At 41.7% G+C, this 17,508-nt stretch overlaps 2 protein-coding genes across 2 annotated transcripts; both read right to left on the reverse strand.

The window, feature by feature from the left end:
• Positions 1 to 582: 582 nt before the first annotated feature.
• cplx4a (complexin 4a) lies at positions 583 to 6,830 on the reverse strand. The gene is made up of 3 exons (XM_076758773.1): positions 6,481 to 6,830; positions 4,106 to 4,193; positions 583 to 1,751 (listed from the first exon to the last, which is right to left on the reverse strand). Exons 1-3 carry the CDS (start codon positions 6,642 to 6,644, stop codon positions 1,524 to 1,526), a joined length of 480 nt encoding a protein of 159 aa, XP_076614888.1. The 5' UTR covers positions 6,645 to 6,830; the 3' UTR covers positions 583 to 1,523.
• A 1,285-nt stretch (positions 6,831 to 8,115) lies between these two features.
• lman1 (lectin, mannose-binding, 1) lies at positions 8,116 to 17,079 on the reverse strand. The gene is made up of 13 exons (XM_076758957.1): positions 16,843 to 17,079; positions 15,412 to 15,566; positions 14,618 to 14,725; positions 13,956 to 14,017; positions 13,524 to 13,623; positions 13,253 to 13,376; positions 12,996 to 13,054; positions 12,683 to 12,815; positions 12,280 to 12,467; positions 11,989 to 12,068; positions 8,951 to 9,113; positions 8,737 to 8,861; positions 8,116 to 8,643 (listed from the first exon to the last, which is right to left on the reverse strand). The coding sequence occupies exons 1-13, from the start codon at positions 17,060 to 17,062 to the stop codon at positions 8,607 to 8,609; spliced, it is 1,554 nt and encodes a 517-aa protein (XP_076615072.1). The 5' UTR covers positions 17,063 to 17,079; the 3' UTR covers positions 8,116 to 8,606.
• Between the last annotated feature and the right edge of the window lie 429 nt (positions 17,080 to 17,508).

The raw sequence follows: 17,508 nt of genomic DNA on the forward strand, positions 1-17,508 counted from the left end.
TTTCATCTGGTTAGCCATCACAGACTTTCTCTTTCTTTCTGACTTTATGACAGGCGTGTACAACTTGCCGAGCTGCTAGCTCAACTTCCTTTTCCAACAAAAAGAAGAATGAGATATCTGTTGTACTTCAGTTTGTCCTGTTGTATGCTCATCTGGAGAGAGAGGGAGATAAAGAGAGAGAGCGGGGGCACAGGCTGACAACCTTGGCTCTGCTGATCCTATTAGATGGTAATCTCCAGACTTTATAAATCCACAGCCGTTTAAAATTGGGTTCATGTGAAACTCTAAACTGTTGAGGGTTCCTTCCTCCCCCCCTGTTCGGCCTAATCATCCCTAACAAGTGTTTGGATAATGCCCAATTAAATTAAGACCTTTTTCTTTATTCACTGTCTTAGCCCTGATTCAGGTAGATGGGATTAATTGTAGTTAATCTTAAATGTTCAGTGGTTGTACAACAGAATATTGGACCATTTTAAAAGCCACTGAGGATTTGAACTGGGAAATTTAATATATTTTACAAGCAAACAAGGAAATCAGGATCCTTGATCGTTTAAATTAATGATAATGGACTTACACATGGAGCTTAGTAAAGACATGAATTTTGCATGTGACGGTTTTAATAATGAATAATCTGTTTTCTTGCACCCATCTTCACAAACACGCAGACATATTTCATGTATTCAATATACATCTTTATTTGAACAATACATTTGTTTTCTCAGTTTGAAGTACCTCCATATATGTCGTCATTGTTTATGTACATTTGTTTTATTTGTATGGAATAAATCATTCAGTATTTTACACTTATGATTTGTGCAAATCTGCAAATGGCTCTGCAAATATTTCAGGCTCAACCGTTTTATTGTGATTAAAATGTGTACGTGGACAAATTCAAAGTAAATCAACATGTCGAGACTTATGTCGTAACAGCGAAAGAAAGAAGAATCTAAATCTCAGAATTAATTCAAACAACACATAGAAAAAAAAAATCTAGAATAACCAGCAAACCAAAAGGAAAGTTGAAACACTCGGACAGGATTGAATTTTTAACTTAAATACGTTTAGTCCTGGTGTATTGTTATTTATTTGACTGAGAATCACACTTTTAGAGACTTAGCCATCTCATTTCACAACAAACAGAGAATAAAGTGGACATTATATCACAAAGAATCATCGTTTTGAAATATATTGTGGCCTTTGATTGTCAAAAGCAATGCTTGGCTGGGAAAATCACTTTTCTACATAATTAATTTAAAGAAAATGGTCAGGCGGGTCAGAGATGGGGCACCCTGGTCTTAAATGAAAGTATTTTTAGTTTATTGCAATGATAAATTGTTGCAGTGATAATTAAACTTTGTCTTTTTAGTGCTTATAATCAAAGTGAATACTCTGCAGGCAGGTTACAGTGTACATAATGCTACAGACTTATTAACACTGCTGACTCTGCAGATTCCCAGAGAGTGTCGGGGTCTCCTTCCTCTTCCTCCTCCTCTTCCTCAAACGCAGACGACCCCTCTGGCCTTTCACATGACGGAGCACTTCTCCTCTGCTTTGCTCTTCAGCTCGGTGACGGTGGCCGAGGCCTTCTCCTTCAGCTGGTCCATGTCCATGTTCTGCAAGTTTTGAAACTGGCCCATGATGGAGTCCTTGCCCTCCTCCTCCGTGGCGTCCTCGTCCACCATCTTGAGCAGCTCCTCGGGAACGTCCACGTCGTCCCCGGCCATCTCGATCATGTTCTCGTCCTGCTCGCTCTGCAGACGACAACATCGGGGCAGAAAACACGGTAAGGATGCAGAAACATGTGGCGGCAGAGGAGTTTATGTTTAGTTATCGAATGTAAAGTACAAAACAGGCCTTAATTTGGATGAAAAATCATTTAAGTTCCTTTTTAGAGGGTTGCATAAGGTGGTTAGATCAAGACTGTCTCAGAAAAAAAAAAAATTCTCCATAGTGTCACTCTAGGGTTATATAGTGTGTAAAAGTTTCCCCCTGATTGAAGCAAACACGGTAAATTTTTGGCTTTGAATTATCATCTGCAGAAGTAAACAACCTCACGGCTGACTTAAAGGCTTTTTACAGGATTAACATACTGTCTCCCTGCCTGATTTTCCACAACATACACTTCATCATCCCCCTGCTGCAGGCAGATCTGGCAAACATCGCATGTTATCGACTGGTTTATCAGAGGACATCTCACTAAACTGAACTATACACCAACCTAATTTTTTGACTGCTTTGTGATTAATTACATTATCCTCCTTCGATTTGACTTTATTTCTAATGTGACACGTTAAAAGCTTTTGTCTGGGTTTGAAATCAAAGTCTGAGCAAACAATCATCTCAACTAGGAAACAAACAAATAGATGAAGTCGAGGATTTGTCTTAATCCACATTCAAGTAGCCGCACTCGAGGATATTCTGCTGTCTGAGTTTTCTACATTTTCATTTCTGTAAAGTAGGCTCAAGTTTGACTTCGCTGTCCGTCCCTCCTCACATATTTATGAATGCTCAATTCAAAGCTTTGCCAGCAAAGTCAATCTAATCACCGAATATCTGGAATAGTCGTGCAATAGGTACTACTGTGAGTACTTTAAACGTCAATCTGCGGGATTATCTCGGCCCTGCTTTAGCCTTTCCTCTTTGAATCCCAACGATAGTCTAAAGATATCTTCTATAACCTCGCACGAGACTCTAATTCCATTAGACTGACAGCAGCAACCTGTTTTACTCATACTGATACCATTAGAAAAAATATATTTTTTTTCTAACTCACACATGATAGGATGTACGAGTGTTGTAAACCTCCTACCAATTAAAAGAAAAGAACAGAACAGGATGCCTTTAGGGGCTTTATTGTTGCTGGAAATCCATTTAAAATGCACATTTCAGTGCTAATAAAGACACATCATTTCATTGTCGTGTCCTTTTCAAGCGGGCATGCAATGTAAACATCGTCTGTGGAAAATAATGAGATTTATATGCATAGCCTCTTGCCATTGTCCTCGTCGTACTGTATATGTCTAGGTTCAGTTTAAAAGAATAACAGTGAAAGGAAATATTGCCATTGTTTCAAGCAGAAAGCTGAACAACAGCGTGTCTGTTGCGTGAGACTTTTAGAGACGCCTCCAGCTGCCAAGGTCATCGCTGCATTCAGGTGAATAAAAATCATAGTATTAGAAAAGCTGTATTAGAAATTGATTTTGCTCTTTTGTCATAAAGCACAAAGTTCATCGCAAGTTTCCACCTCTAGATGCATTCATAGGATTAGATGACTGTCCCGGTGTTTACGTTCAAATGGCTTAAATGAAATCCCAACATACCTTTTGTGCTCCCTCCATTACAGCTTATTTTTCTTTAACAGTCCTTTAAAATTACGCAGTTGCTCGGTTTACATCCACTAAAGTAGACGCTGTTCTCTCTCAGAGCCTGTTCTCACTGCCCGGTGCTCCCTAATGAGCCTGGGACACCTGCTCAGTGGCATTTGGCTTTGTAAGACTCAAGGTGCAATATGGGACACATGCTGCAGGCTAACGTCTCCGGGACGTTGGTTGAACGTCTTTCTCGCTAATCTACTGGCATGGCTTCCACCTCCTGTCGTCCGTGCTGCAGCTGCCAAGTGCTGCTGTGAGATAAAGATAACCTGAACCGTGAAGCAGCCATTTGTTGCTCTACCTGCACAGTCAGGACACTTTGAAGCCATTTAAGAGGGACTGCCTATCATGATTACCAGTTCAGAGTATGTGATCTGATGACAAAAATGCTTTAACACCCCCCGCTTAGCATTTATAGGTAGGTATATAGACATTTAACAACAATTAGCAACAATTGTCTGCATCAGTACATGGAGGCTGGTGCATAAACTGCATAATATGAATGACAATATAGTAAAACACAGTTATAATAATGTAAAATAAGCCTTCAGAGGACAAGTTATAATAGTTCCTAATACTGTACATTCATTAACACCTACAAATGTTCAACAAATATTTATATAATGCTTACATGTGCTAAATAGGGGATTAAAGTGACTCCAATAATAATTCGACTCAACCATGATGCCTTTGTGTTTATTAGTATTTAAACTGTTGGGATCAAAACGGTTTACCTTTGGCAGCCTGTATTTTTCTCTCAGGCACACCCTGAGTGTTGCCCTCTCTGCCTTCTTGTGTAAGAAATCTGCATCTCTCTCCATCCTGAAAGAGAAATAATGAAACATTATTGGCACAGTAATCTGTGTTGAAAAAAGTACTATATCTTTTAGTCTCTCAAGAAAATACCAATTTGCAATTTTATGACCTCGTGTTTGTGTTTGAGCTCTTGTTTGTCAACCCCCCCCCCCATGCTTTCACTGCATCTTAATCCATCACCGTCCAATACTTACGACACATCAGCCCAATCTGATAAACAACAGAGAGGCAGTTTAGCTCAACACAGCATCCTCCAGTTCACCTGAACATCAGTTAAGCAGGAAATCACGTCGCTCAACAAGAGTCAGTTTAACCAATGAGGTGTCAGTTAGGATTATTTAGAAGTTAAGGTTTTGTTACAATAAGTATATTAGGATGGACTGCTGTTAACCTTCCATAAAAATCTATTTTAAAACTACAAGTTTTATGCATGAGTTAGATGAGTCATATTTTAAGTGTAGTTTAATATTTATGTGATATTTTGGTTTTAATAGGGTCATATTTGCAGAAATATTACATAGACCTGCTTTGGTAATGTAATGATGTTACTTTAAGTGGCTCCAGTGTTGGTTCATGTCCTTTTCATTCTTTCTGAGTTCCACAGTAAGTCAGATTTTAGTATTAGTAACATCTTAAACCATCAGAAAATAAAAAATCCACATTATCTTTTTGTCAGGTATTCAACTTTTCAGTTTATCCGTTGCATCTGTGCACATGTCTTATGCCATATTATATATTTTTTACTGTGGTACATATTTTCTACTGTGCAATAGTACAAAAATATTTTATTTTATTATCCATATCTGACACATGTACTCTCTTTGTATATAATGTGCGTATATATAGTTGCTTTTATTTATTTTGAATCCTTTTTGTTGTCTATTTCTTCTTCTCCTTTTTATTCTTGCTGTCTGTAACAAGTCAATTTCCAGTTCCACTTTGTGAGACCCTGTGCTTTCCTGCATTTTCGAGGCGAGACTCACGTACTTTCCCTCAGCCAATTAAAGATGGGATTATTAGGCCAGACTGAGTCAAGCAGATTTGCAATCAAGCCAAGACGCTGCAACTGTAGTGAAACAACAACACAGCGAGGCGTCTGACAAACCATCAGCAAACTGGACAGATTATGCAGCTACATCTGTGATTTGTAAAATGTTCTGTCTTTTTAATTCCCACCCAGCGTTTGTGTGCATCAGGATTTGTCGCTGTAGTTCTGAATATGTTACTAGAAATCTACTACTGTGGAGAATGTCGTCATTTTATGTCATGTTTTTGAAACAGTCATTTCCCAAATGCGGAGTGGAGAGGCTGGATTAATCTCGTTATGTAACACAGGCTGACTGGATCTGCTTGATGCTGCAAAATCTACTCTGAATCACAAAAATCTCAAATTCCAGATTTCAATTTCTCGAAGAAAATGTTTAAAATTCACGCAGTTTGTTCAAAATGGAATTTAAGATGGATTAATCGCACTGTTGCTGTGTTTAGCTTTGATTATGAAAATGCAGGAACAGACACTTAATACAGGACAAACTGACATGAATGCATCGGTGGACAAAACCAAGCTACGTGCTTCTTATATTACTGTAGAGATTAAAGGTCCATCAAAAACAATTCAATAGATAATCCAGAGAAAATAAAAATGCTTTAGAAAAACAGTTGTCTGTATTGTAGAAAACTGTCCTTCGATGACAACAACTACCTCAAACTCATCCAAATAGAATAGAAATAATAAAGCAGGACTGCACCGCCACGCTTCCTCCTCAACCATTTTATTCTTAGTGTTTCATCTTAAATGTTCCATTTACTGTCCTTAAATCCACATTTTCGACCTGCATAAAACCACTCAGCTGTTTTCAGAGCCAGAAAGTCTCTAAAAATGTTGCACATAAATGCTCCTAATGCAGAAACAGATGACAGATTATGAGAGATTATTGATCCAGGGCCAGCAGGACCTTCAGCCTCAGTGAGTTATTATGTTGAAAAATCAGGAAAAACTGATCAATAATGGTGGAGCCTCTGCTGTGACCTTCAGCAACAGATGCATCTCTCCAGAACACAGCTCGCTCATTGTAGGATCATGAAAATCAGGAGTACATGAGTGTTTACATTAAGTTAGGCTTAAAAATACAGTTAAGTGTAATGCAAAAGAGGGGAAGAGTAAACAGTGAAGGGTTGCAGTGCAGGAGAAAAAGGCTTGTCAAGGTCAGTTTGCACATTCTGCAGCCATACTGTTTTTCGATGGGCCAGTGGCATCAAATCAAAGCGGGGAGCTGTCTGTGCTGCTACTTACTTCTCCTCCACCAACTGTTTTTGGTACTCTTCATACTCCTCCCGTGTCATCCCTGCTGCTTTGGCTGGATCTGAGGGGGTGGCCTCCTCTTCTTTGTCACCTCCGCCACCAAGACCCATTCCTGACAGGGGGTTCCCAATCATGCTCTTGATCAAGAAAGCCATCTTGAGTTGTGTGGCTGTTTAATCTGCGAGGATGAGAAGATTTTTTTTGGAGGTTGAGAAGGATGCTGCTCCCGTTATGCCCGCTTCGCCTTCCTATAGCTGTCAAATCCAGTGGTAGCTCTCTAGCTAACCTGCTGCTTGACTATGGAGCCAAGGACACACTGACGACAAGCAACAGACACATACACACACACAATCACACACGCGCACACACAACATTTTGCCTCGGCCATAATCTGGATTTAATCCTCCCTGGTCCACTATGCTAAGAGGCAGATGGCCTGTTTTCTCTCTATTTTTAAATCATGCAGACCTTTGTAGATGTTCCTCTTTATTGATTTTGACACTGTGATGCATTCTTTGGAAGAACAAGGTAGAACTCATCATAGAAATGGTTTTGGAGACGGGTGTCCTCAGTTTGGGACCTCACATATGCTGCGTCCGCCCACTGGCGCTTAATCATATTAGTTAAGTACGGGCCGGCCCGTGTGCAGCTTATACTGCTGAGACCGAGCAGAGCAGAGAGAGAGAGGAGCGGGATTAGAGTCTTGTTTATCCCCCAGTGGAGCCCTCGTTCATGCCGTGCTATTGTCTCAAGGGGCGATGATTGACAGGAGGATGAGAGACGGGGAGGGGGCGGCTCTCGTTTCATTTCACCCCATCACTAGATCACTATCTGCAAGCTTTGGTGGAGGACTTGTAGATTACCCCCACGTTGCTCTCATGCTCATCTACAGCCAAGTATGTTTTAGGATATCTTTAGTTATGTTACATGTAAATGCTTTTTTTTTTTTTAATTATAGCCCCCATTCTAAAAAGTTAATAAGGATTTATAAATGGGAAATAAAGCAGAGTGATAATTTGTTAATCCTTTCTGACAATACTCAACTTAAAACAGTGCAAAGACAATATATTTAATTTTTGATCTCACCTTGATTTTTGTAAATATATGATTATCATCAAATAAATTCGGCGATCTCAGCTGCACTTTGTGTTTTCTGCTAATTAGCTAAAGTTAGCATGCTAACTTTAAGATCACCTTAAATGGTTAAAATACTAAACATTTTATCTGCTAAGCATTAGCAGGTTAGCATTTAGCTCGAGTACAGCCTCCAGAGCTCTTAGCATTGCTGACTTTTAGTCTTGTTTAAAGAGGTTTATAATACGTTAAAACTACACCGTGTCATTTTAAGCATATATAAGGATAATTTAAGCGTTTCTTAATGCACCTGTTTACAGCTATAAGACACCTGTAAGGATTTGTTCATGTGTAATTGTACAGCTGCGTTACACAGCATTATGCCAGCTGTTTATACAGCAGTTATGAGATGACAAAACACAGAAATAAACACTTAAAATGTGGAGTAAATTAATATGAGCTCACTCATAATAATTTATGCTCATATGCTCACTGGAGTAAACTGTAGAAGAGAGAAGAGCAGAACATCTAACATGACAAAAAACAGCAGAATCATTTGTGTGGTCTGTTTATGTAAATTGTTCAGGTGGAGGATTTGTCAGATTCTGACGTTTGACTGAATCAAAACAGATAAACTGAGGCAGACATCTGCTCTGAGTTCTCATCACCAACAGTTCAGCGTTTTCTCATACAAAATTGCACATTTCAAAACACAGGGTTTTTTTTTTTTTGTCGTTGTCAGTTCAGCTTCGTGGAATGGGACAGTGGCAAATTTCAACTTCTGAAAACAAAATCGAAGAATCTGACCAACCGAAAATACTGTAAAGAACATGTTACATCATGTTGAAAAGTCTCACGCTAGCACTCGCACGCAACGATTTCCTGATCAAATCAAAAATCTGCATCTGAATTAAAACAAACTTCCAACAAAACCAAATTTTTTCAAGCACAATAACTTACAATCTGAAAATAATCAAACAAAGACAAATTATCAAAACGGACATTCCCTCATTTACACACTTTCACTTCGGAAATGAATTTCATCAAAAGAACTTCTTCGCTGCTGCTTCTTGATGACTCCTGCAGGAGGAAAAGAAAGACATTCAGAGCATTAGAGTCGTTTAAACACACGACACACAAACGAACGGCTGCGTGAAAACGACGGCGTCTTACTTGTACATGACGTAGCAGAAGAACAGGACTGACTGGATGACGATGAAGATTACAAAATGAACGGTGGATAAGCAGGAAGGCATGGGAGGCACCTCGGGGCACTTCATGACCTTCTCTGCAGGATTCTGTGCGTGAAAACAGACAGAAGACAGTTCAGTCAGCTGAATCTGGTTCAGAAACCGCTCTACGTGAGATCCCAGCCTCCGATCTGTACCTGAACGTTACGCTGCACCAGGTGCTCCACGTCCCGTTTGACCGTGTGCAGGTGCTCCTTGATGTCGTTGAAGTGCTGAATGGTCTCGTATGATCCCATACCGACGGCGTTGCCCTGGTGCTGGGCCGAGCCGATCTGTTTCAGGGAGTCGTAGAAGGAGTTTCTGCGGCCACGAAGAGAATAAACACTCAGTGACGCTTTACAGGCTGGAAAAAACGCTTCCCCAGAGGACTGAAATACACAATCTTCAGTGCAACAGCATTTAATACTAAATAAATACCCCAGCATTACACTCAAAACACTTCCTTTTCACAATCGGATACATGTGTTGAGTGAATTCATGTTGGGAAACACGATGTGCAGTAAATATGCTGCGTGCTATCGTTTATTTACAGTCCGGCAAATTGTCCAAAATTAATCTTTTAATCTCTATTCACTGGAGGCTACATATTCTCAAAGTTTGAAAAACAGAAAATTACCATCTGATAAAAGAGGTCATGATTGCCAAATTAATCCCTTATAAAAACACGTTCTTACAACAGATTACAAGTACGGGAGGTTAAGAAACGGAGCACAAGAGGAGCGTTATCTGGAGTCTGGACTCCGTCTGTATTTTTGTCTTGTTTTAGTTCATTTAGAGCAGTGGTTCTAACCTGACATTGGACTTAGTCTTTAATTTGCCACAATATTAAACTTTCATGCAACAAGTCACTTTCTACAAGCCACAGCCAGCAGCCGGTTAGCTTAGCTTAGCATAATGACTGGAATCAGAGGGGGTAGCTAGCCTGGCTCAGTCCAAAGGAAAGTCCCTGCAGCACCTCTTCAGCTCAGTAATGAACACGTTATTTATCATTAGTTTAATCTGTACAAACACCTCTAAACATGACAGTCTCACTGCAGAAACTTCTACACGTCTCTCCTTCAAAAACACATCGAAATACACAATCCAAAACCAGCCCTCGCTCAGCAGTAATAAAATGTCACATCTGCATCTTCTCTTTCAATTTCATCAGTAAAAAAAGTAGAAAAAAGACAGTTTAGACCGTCCTCAGAAGAGAATGAAGGCGCTCAAAGCCTGGATCATATTTCCAAACAAAATGCAATTTCTTAAAGTTGATGACTCACAGGGAGAAAGCAATAAGTTTCCCTTATCATCTTAAACACATCTAAGACGATTAGAAAGGAAAAAAAGTTACTTGACAAATGAAAGGAATTCCAGCAGCGTAAGTAGGAAGGCCCTGACGGGGGGGACAGCGACAAGACATCAATTGGAGGTAAACCGTGTTTTGCCTGCGTATGACAGATGTATTTAAAGACGACTAATCTGATAAGGACAAAACGGTGCTAAGATGTGGCCTTTTCTTGCTCGGCCACATGGCCGAGGCCCGAAAGGATGGACAGGGATGACATAAAAACAAAATCTAATTTGTTTCACGGAGGAGGGGAGGGGGCGGGATCTCCCTTGAGAAAGTAAGTGAGCATTTATTAAAGCCTACATCTAATCTTCATCTGCTACAAGTGACCCATTTATGAGCGGAGCGGCCTCCTTGGGTATTTGGAGAGTCTGAGATGAAGTCCTATCATAAACCGTGTGTGTAAACGACGGGTCAGAATAAACTGAGCGCTTAATCTACAAAGTAATACAGATCAGCTGCACATTAGCACATTAGAGGGAGCAGCCGCAGCCTTTTGCCAGGGTCTGAACTTATTTACCGTCAATCAGCTTACTCCTGTGCACCACCTTGACTCGAAACTGCCACTCGCGTAATGTGCCATCTTAAATTTGAACTCACTTATACGACTATTTCTGAGAGAGAGAGTCTGGGTCTCTGAGTTATGGGTCAGCGTTATAATAAAGAAAATCATGTATGCAAAGTCATCTGAGGATGAATGTCCTGTTGGATTTAGGGCATAGAAACAGCTTGGTTCTTTTATGATACAAGAGATTAATGTTACATAAAATAAAATCTTTAATATCTTGTGATTCTGATTAATTCTTAATGCAGATGGTGCGTTGAAATTAAGACACAATCAAACCGCGGCGGCAGGACAAATACGCCGTGACTGAGAACGGACATATAGGTGAACACCGTTTATTGGAAGTAAGCGAGACTTTTCTCGATGTTTAACAGCTAAACACACATCAAAAAGTTGGTAGAAATAAGAAGTCTAGTTGGTTAATTCATAACTTAATCATCGATGAAACTGAGAAACAACATTTAAATCCCTAAAGAAGGGCTCCAGAAGAAGACATTTTTTTAATCCATCGCGTGCTCACAATGGCTAATCCCACAAGCACCTTAGGAAAGCAATACAAAAGCACAAATATGTTCAACACAAGCTCCAAACACCAAAAAATTACATTCGCTACACCTAATCAGGCTGACTTACTGTAAGTACCACAATCAGAGCGTCATCCGAGTGTTTGCTGTGGAAGGCACACCATCATTAAATCTCTTAAGCTGTATTATCTTAAAATCTGTGCGGGCCGTCATCTGAGAGCGGTGAGGAGACGTTTTTTAAAATGAAAGAGGAAGACTTCAGCTGGATCTCACCACACCTTCCACGTCTCAGGCCTGACAGACTTCTTATTCATGGGGATGATCTTTAAACCGCTGATTGACTTTTTAAGGAAAAGCTGTTTTTTAGGGCTGAATTGTACAACTCCTGAAATGTAATTAAGCTTTTTTATATTATCACTGCAAATGAGTAAAATGGTTTAGAGCTAAGATCGAGGCAGTGTGATGATTATCCCATTTAGTACTGAGGCTTTTAGCGTGTGTGTGTGTGCGTGTGTGCGTGCGCTGACTGGCTGTGGAGGGAGCTGTTACTGCAGCTGGATTATCAGGCTGGCAGACACCTGTGATGTTGCAGCCACTACATCCTGAGATTAAAATATGATTTGAGGGATTACCGTGTCAGGATTTCCCTTGTTTTTCTGGAGTATCACGAATCTCTCTTTATGTTTGTTGCGAAAACAACAGCTAGTTTTTAAAGACTGACCGAGAGACAACAACAACGACACTGTTGTTACTTACCTCAAATCGTTGAGGTTTTTGAGGACCTCCTGCTGGGAGGCCACGAGCGAGCCCAACTGTTGTTGGCTGGCAGTGTCCAGCTGGAGGAGACAGACAGCACAATGGTCTGAAGGTTAAACAGTGCAGCGCTGATGCTTGATGATAAAGCAGTCATAAAAGAAGGTTTATTAGCTGTCATAAAACCAGCTGACCTCAGCAAATCGGTGTTTGAGCAGGTTGACACTGATGATGATGTGAAAACATCTTTAAATCAACAAACTGACTGGAACATGAAGTGATTAACGCGCTCACCTGTCCCGACTCGGCGTTCGTCCCCTTCTTGGCGACCTCATCGGTGATGACGGAAACGTAGCGCCGCTGCTCGTCCAGGATCATAGCGAGCTGCCGGTGCAGCTGCTTGATCTCCAGGTGGATCCGGTTCTGGCCTTCAAACACCTGGCGGATCTCCCGGTCATTCACGCTCTCGTACAAATCCTCAACTGACGATGGACATAAAGACATCCACATTAAAAACAAGTCAGAGCTCCAAAGCTTTCATGAGCTGCTGCAAATGTCATGTTTGGGCACATCTCTGAGTGTATTTAGTATAAACTTATACCGGGTTTGCTCAGATAATAGAGTAAAAATAAAAACATTACAGTTCATGATTCTTTTTTGTCTGACGTGTTTTACATAACCGCTTTCAGAAACTAACTTGGCTCTCCTTGGACGTCCGGGTGCTCCTTCTGAAACTCCTCTTTCTTTTTGTCGAGCTCTTGCTGGAAGTTCTGAAATTCCTCCTGGTACTTGTCCTTCTCTTCTTTAGGAATCTCAAATTCAGGTGGGGGCTTCAATGGGAAAGACAAAAAAAAAAACCCTCTGTGAACTCAATAGAGGCTGTGCTTAAGGCTATGCTGTGCACGTGCATGCAGCGCGCACACACACACACACACACACACCCACACACACACACACACACACACACACACACACACACACACACACAGGATCGTGGAAAATGTAGTTACCGGCTGCTGGCCTGGCTCCGAGAGTCTGAAGAGCAAGAAGGACAAAACGTCGTGGTCATCTGACGGAGGAAAGAAATGAGAAAGTTAGAAATAAACATATTAAAAAAGATGCTAACATCACTCTCAGCCAGGCGGCGGCACGTTTAGTTCGGCTCAGCTTTGACCACGAGCCTGATTTCTGGATGACTCACAGGGACCGTAGAGTTTTAGTTAGAGGACGCTTTAAAGCTTTTTAACACAGAGAACTGAACACATACCTGCTAAACCACCCGTGGCGGCTGAAATGCCAAAGAAGCCCTCACTGGGAATGATCATGTTGTCCACCTTGGTGCAGAACTCGTAGTCCTCTTTGTCCGGAGTGAAGCCGTTGTTGATCATCACCTGAGGAGGAAGACGGAACAATGATGCAGCGACAGAAAACACCCCCGACCGCGCTGACCGTGGCACACTATGGCCGAAGAGTTCCGGCGTTTAATGAGGCAGAATGTATTTAACGCTCCACGTGTGAGTGTTTATGGCTTCTCCTACCGTCAGCGTCTTCTTGTAGTACATTATTTTGGCTCTGACAGGATACGGTTTGTTGCGGAAGTCTCGTAAACATGTGCCGAGGGCCTGTGTGCTGCCGTCACTGGATCAAAACAACACACAGAATCTGATCAGTCAGCTATAGACGTGAGCAGGGAGACACAGAGCATGATTGGAGCTTATTAAATAAGTGAATAACATGCATGTTTTTGTAAACACTTGTTTAGTGGCGCAGTAAACAGTGTGAACTCTAAGACTAACTGGAATGGCACTGAAAAAGTGATTTAAAGCTTTCACTGGCCCGGGGGAGATTAGGAAAGATAGAGGATTATTTACTTTCCAAGCAAATATAATCATATTTCCTAATCTTCTTTAAGTTGTTAAAATTTGAGTTGGTGACGACATCAGAGCAAAGAGAGACAAGTGTTTACTTACTTCTGGTGGTCATAAACAAGGTTGCCATTGTTTCCCACAACAATTATAGCCGGGTTATTTTTCTGGAATGGAGAGGAGAAAACAAGGAAGTGGCATTAATCCTTTTTATTCATCTGCAGAGCAGAGGTGGCTTTGCTTTTAGGTAATCTTATTCCAAAATATCTGTCCCGTACCTGAGCGCAAGTGAATAATATTCACATAGAAACGGAGCCATGAAAGATTTGCTTTGCATTTATATGAACGTACATAATAAACAAGATTATATTCTCTCCAGCCAGCATCAACATGCTGGTATGAATGTAGGGTCTGCAGACGAGGGACAAGGCTTTGGTGTCGGGAAGGGTCTGGTTTTCAATTGTAGTCCGTTTGTGGTTCGAGGAATTGATCAATCGTGTTTGGGTGGGTTTTGGTTGCATGCAGGTATCTGCATTAGCCGAAATGTGGAGGTGTTGTTGAGTTTGAAAGTCAAGTTCCTAATCGAACTGAAAACAATGACCAGCGCAGAGAAAAGGAAGTCCTGGCCTCGATTCAGTGGCTTCACCAAAGAAGCCCCAAAACATCAGCCGTTGTCTCCAGAGGCGAAACCGCTGCTCAGCCACTCTCTCTGAGATACACATCATCAATGTTCAAGGTGAAACGATTCTTGGAAATGTGACACCGACCTTTCCGTCATTGTCAAAAGAGTCAAAGAAGACTCCGACTCCGTTCCACTGGTCGGCGGCTCCGTACACTGGACCGTCGAGGCCTTGTGTGGCGGTGAACCACACAGCCTGTGACACAGAGAAAATGAGGTGCAAATATTAGGTTAGCATCCTTTAACTTAAGTATTTTAAGTATTATCGTGTGAGAGTGCGGCTATGAACTGATCTGCAGTCGTCACACTGTGATACAATGAAAGAAAAACAATATTATAAAACGTACATTGAAAAACCTCAAACTACTTATGCAGCATCCAGTCATGTGATCAGTACATCGTCTCCTCTGCTCTTACACAAATTCAAATTTAAGTGTTTTACATTGAGCAGGAGTTCGCTCAGAGTGTTTATGCTGTTCACAACCGTCGTCAGGTGAGGAAACGCTTGTCATTCAACCCTGTGGGCATTGATGCACCTCGTGAAACAGGATGTGCACCTTTCCTTCAAATGTGTCTCCGTGTCTGACATGGAAAGTCTGACAGGCAACACATGCTCAGTGCCTCATGACTCATGAAGCGAGTTCTCACTGTCTCTACAGATTACCATTACGTCTCAGCAGTCAACATGTAGTGAAGTTTGGTTCGTGGTTTGGTTTGTTCTTCGTTATGAGGATGCTAATCATTTGGGTGTAAACTGCAGGGCTGTGCAGATCAGGGCTGGATATTGTTTTGATATCAGCTGCGATCAGAGGTCCAGAAATAAGCTCTTTAGTTTAACACACTGCCTCCATGAGCAACACCACAGTTTTCAGCCCTCCTTACCAAACCGTCCGCTCCCATTCTGCCTCTTCCAGAGACTCTGAAGGTCACCTCGGCCTCCCAGTGTTCAAAGCTGACTCTGTTTTTGGTCCACACGCTGCCCCTCTGACTCCTGAGGGAGGGCGTAATGCGCACCTGGTCTGCACTGGGAATAGCATCTGGGATGGAGAGGAGAGATGGAGGGAGTGAGCAGGGTTTTAGTAGCATGTTCCATGTCCTCCATGAAGATAATTCGCAGTTCAGTAACATATGTTTCACATGGAGCTGATCATGCCAACTAGTAGTCTTGTTATCATTGGCAGGGTGTACCTGTTATCTAATCTTTTACCTGCCTCAGCGCCTGATTCAGACAATCCTGATTATTTTCCTCAGACATATTTGTACAATCCAGGTGTACCCAGCCTTACATAAAGCTACTAAACACTACTACTAAACACATACTGCTTGTCTCTGTTTCAGATCATTGTAACTTGAAAAACTTTCAGTGTTGGAGTGCTGGGAAACAAAACCAGCAATTTTATAGCCGTTTTATACGTCAACAGTAGTTAAGGAATCAGAAAAGTCCTGCTCTGTTCTCTTAAAACGGCCTGATCCAGTCTCACTGTGGTGTGCGCTGATCAGAGTAATCAACAAGTCAATACTGCTGCTTTTCTTTGTCTTACGTGACAGTAAACTGCAGAACTTTAGGTTTTGGACTGCTGGTCAGACTAAACAAACAACTTGGGCGTCCTGGTGGTCTGCAGGTTCACGCTGACCCTGTAATCACAACGTCCACAGAGTCCAGCTACAGTCTCGTCTCTGCTTGCTTCCTGTCATTATAGAGGCGTTTCCTGTCACCTCTATATTGTCCTCTTTCTAACAAAGGAAAGGAAAAAAAATCCTCAAAAGACACTTCAAGATGTCATCTCTGACTCTTGGAAGTTGTGATGGACGTTTTTTTAATTCTTGGACTAAATGACCAATCGCTAAGAATCGCTAACATAATCTATAGTTGCAGGCCCAGATCAGTGCTGATTTTCAGTGTAATCTCATGCTGCTTTTATTGAGCGCTCAGGTCAGCAGCTGGACATGTCAATGTGTGATGCAAGACTTCAGAGGCCCGATTTTGGCAAGAGGAAAGTTCAACACTTCAGCTGCATGAGTGTGCACAGACTGCAGCCTTTAACGTGCTCTTTTTAAGACACGTCTGAACATCGCTGCACCTCTAACGTAACGCCGGGGTGCTTAAATACACACATTCCCTTATGCAGTTTTGAATAGGCAAAGCAAACGGCTGTCACTTCTTGACATCCTGAACGGAAACGCGGTCCGTTACGAACCGACAACACGAGCGACCTCGGCTGTCCTCGTCTCCGGACACGAGCGTTAACGCCAAGTTCAGTCACAACAAGCGACCAGCGGCTCCGCGATGCTGACAGCTGGACATAAACTTACTTCCAGTGTGGATCCAAAACGGGATACTGCCGTCGGTTTGAGACAGGTGCGGTCCTTTGAAGCTGTATTTGTACTCGAACCGGCGGTGAGGAGGCTCTTCAGACGTCGAGGCGCTTGCGGTCACTTCGGCAACACTGCGGTGAAATATTAACGTTGTGAGGAAAGTTAATATCAACACACGAGCGCTCGCAGCCCGGCGCTGTGCTATGGACACCGCCATGTTTCGGTATCACTGCTGACGTAGCGCTGAGTCCACGAGCATGACGGGATGCCTGTAGGGCCAACAGGGCGTTTTCTGATTGGACGGTTTTTTTGGTCCTTTTTTCTGTTGCAGCTGAGGTTGATAAGAGGGGCCTGCTGTACACGAGTCACGTTAAAATACAAATACAATTATATAATGTAGCTAAATGCCGCTTTTCGTACATATCTACATATATGCAGCTCACCAAAAAGCGACCTTACCGCTGACCTTGTTTATGTTTTTACTATTGTGTATGTTTGGATATTGTGGATTTTATCTTATCTTAATCTTATCTTTTGAATCTTATCTGACATTGTTGGTATATGGGCCCTCAGGCATGGGAGAAAAAAAAAAGTATACTTTTTTTTTCAATGTCAGACAGAAATGTGACACAAAGCTTGAACCATTCTCTGGTTATTGATAAT

This window comes from Chaetodon auriga, chromosome 19, assembly GCF_051107435.1.
Source record: "Chaetodon auriga isolate fChaAug3 chromosome 19, fChaAug3.hap1, whole genome shotgun sequence".
Taxonomy (NCBI): domain Eukaryota; kingdom Metazoa; phylum Chordata; class Actinopteri; order Chaetodontiformes; family Chaetodontidae; genus Chaetodon; species Chaetodon auriga.

What these genes read in the sequence shown, in the direction of transcription:
- cplx4a (XM_076758773.1), bottom strand. Translation starts at nt 6,644, where the DNA reads ATGGCTTTCTTGATCAAGAGCATGATTGGGAACCCCCTGTCAGGAATG. An exon ending in AAACAGTTGGTGGAGGAGAA is followed by an intron (nt 4,194 to 6,480) that starts GTAAGTAGCAGC and finishes TTTCTCTTTCAG; the next exon opens with GATGGAGAGAGATGCAGATT. An exon ending in AAAAATACAGGCTGCCAAAG is followed by an intron (nt 1,752 to 4,105) that starts GTAAACCGTTTT and finishes TGTCGTCTGCAG; the next exon opens with AGCGAGCAGGACGAGAACAT.
- lman1 (XM_076758957.1), bottom strand. Translation starts at nt 17,062, where the DNA reads ATGGCGGTGTCCATAGCACAGCGCCGGGCTGCGAGCGCTCGTGTGTTG. An exon ending in CTTGTTTATGACCACCAGAA is followed by an intron (nt 13,624 to 13,955) that starts GTAAGTAAACAC and finishes GTTTTGATCCAG; the next exon opens with TGACGGCAGCACACAGGCCC. An exon ending in ACTACAAGAAGACGCTGACG is followed by an intron (nt 13,377 to 13,523) that starts GTAGGAGAAGCC and finishes CTTCCTCCTCAG; the next exon opens with GTGATGATCAACAACGGCTT.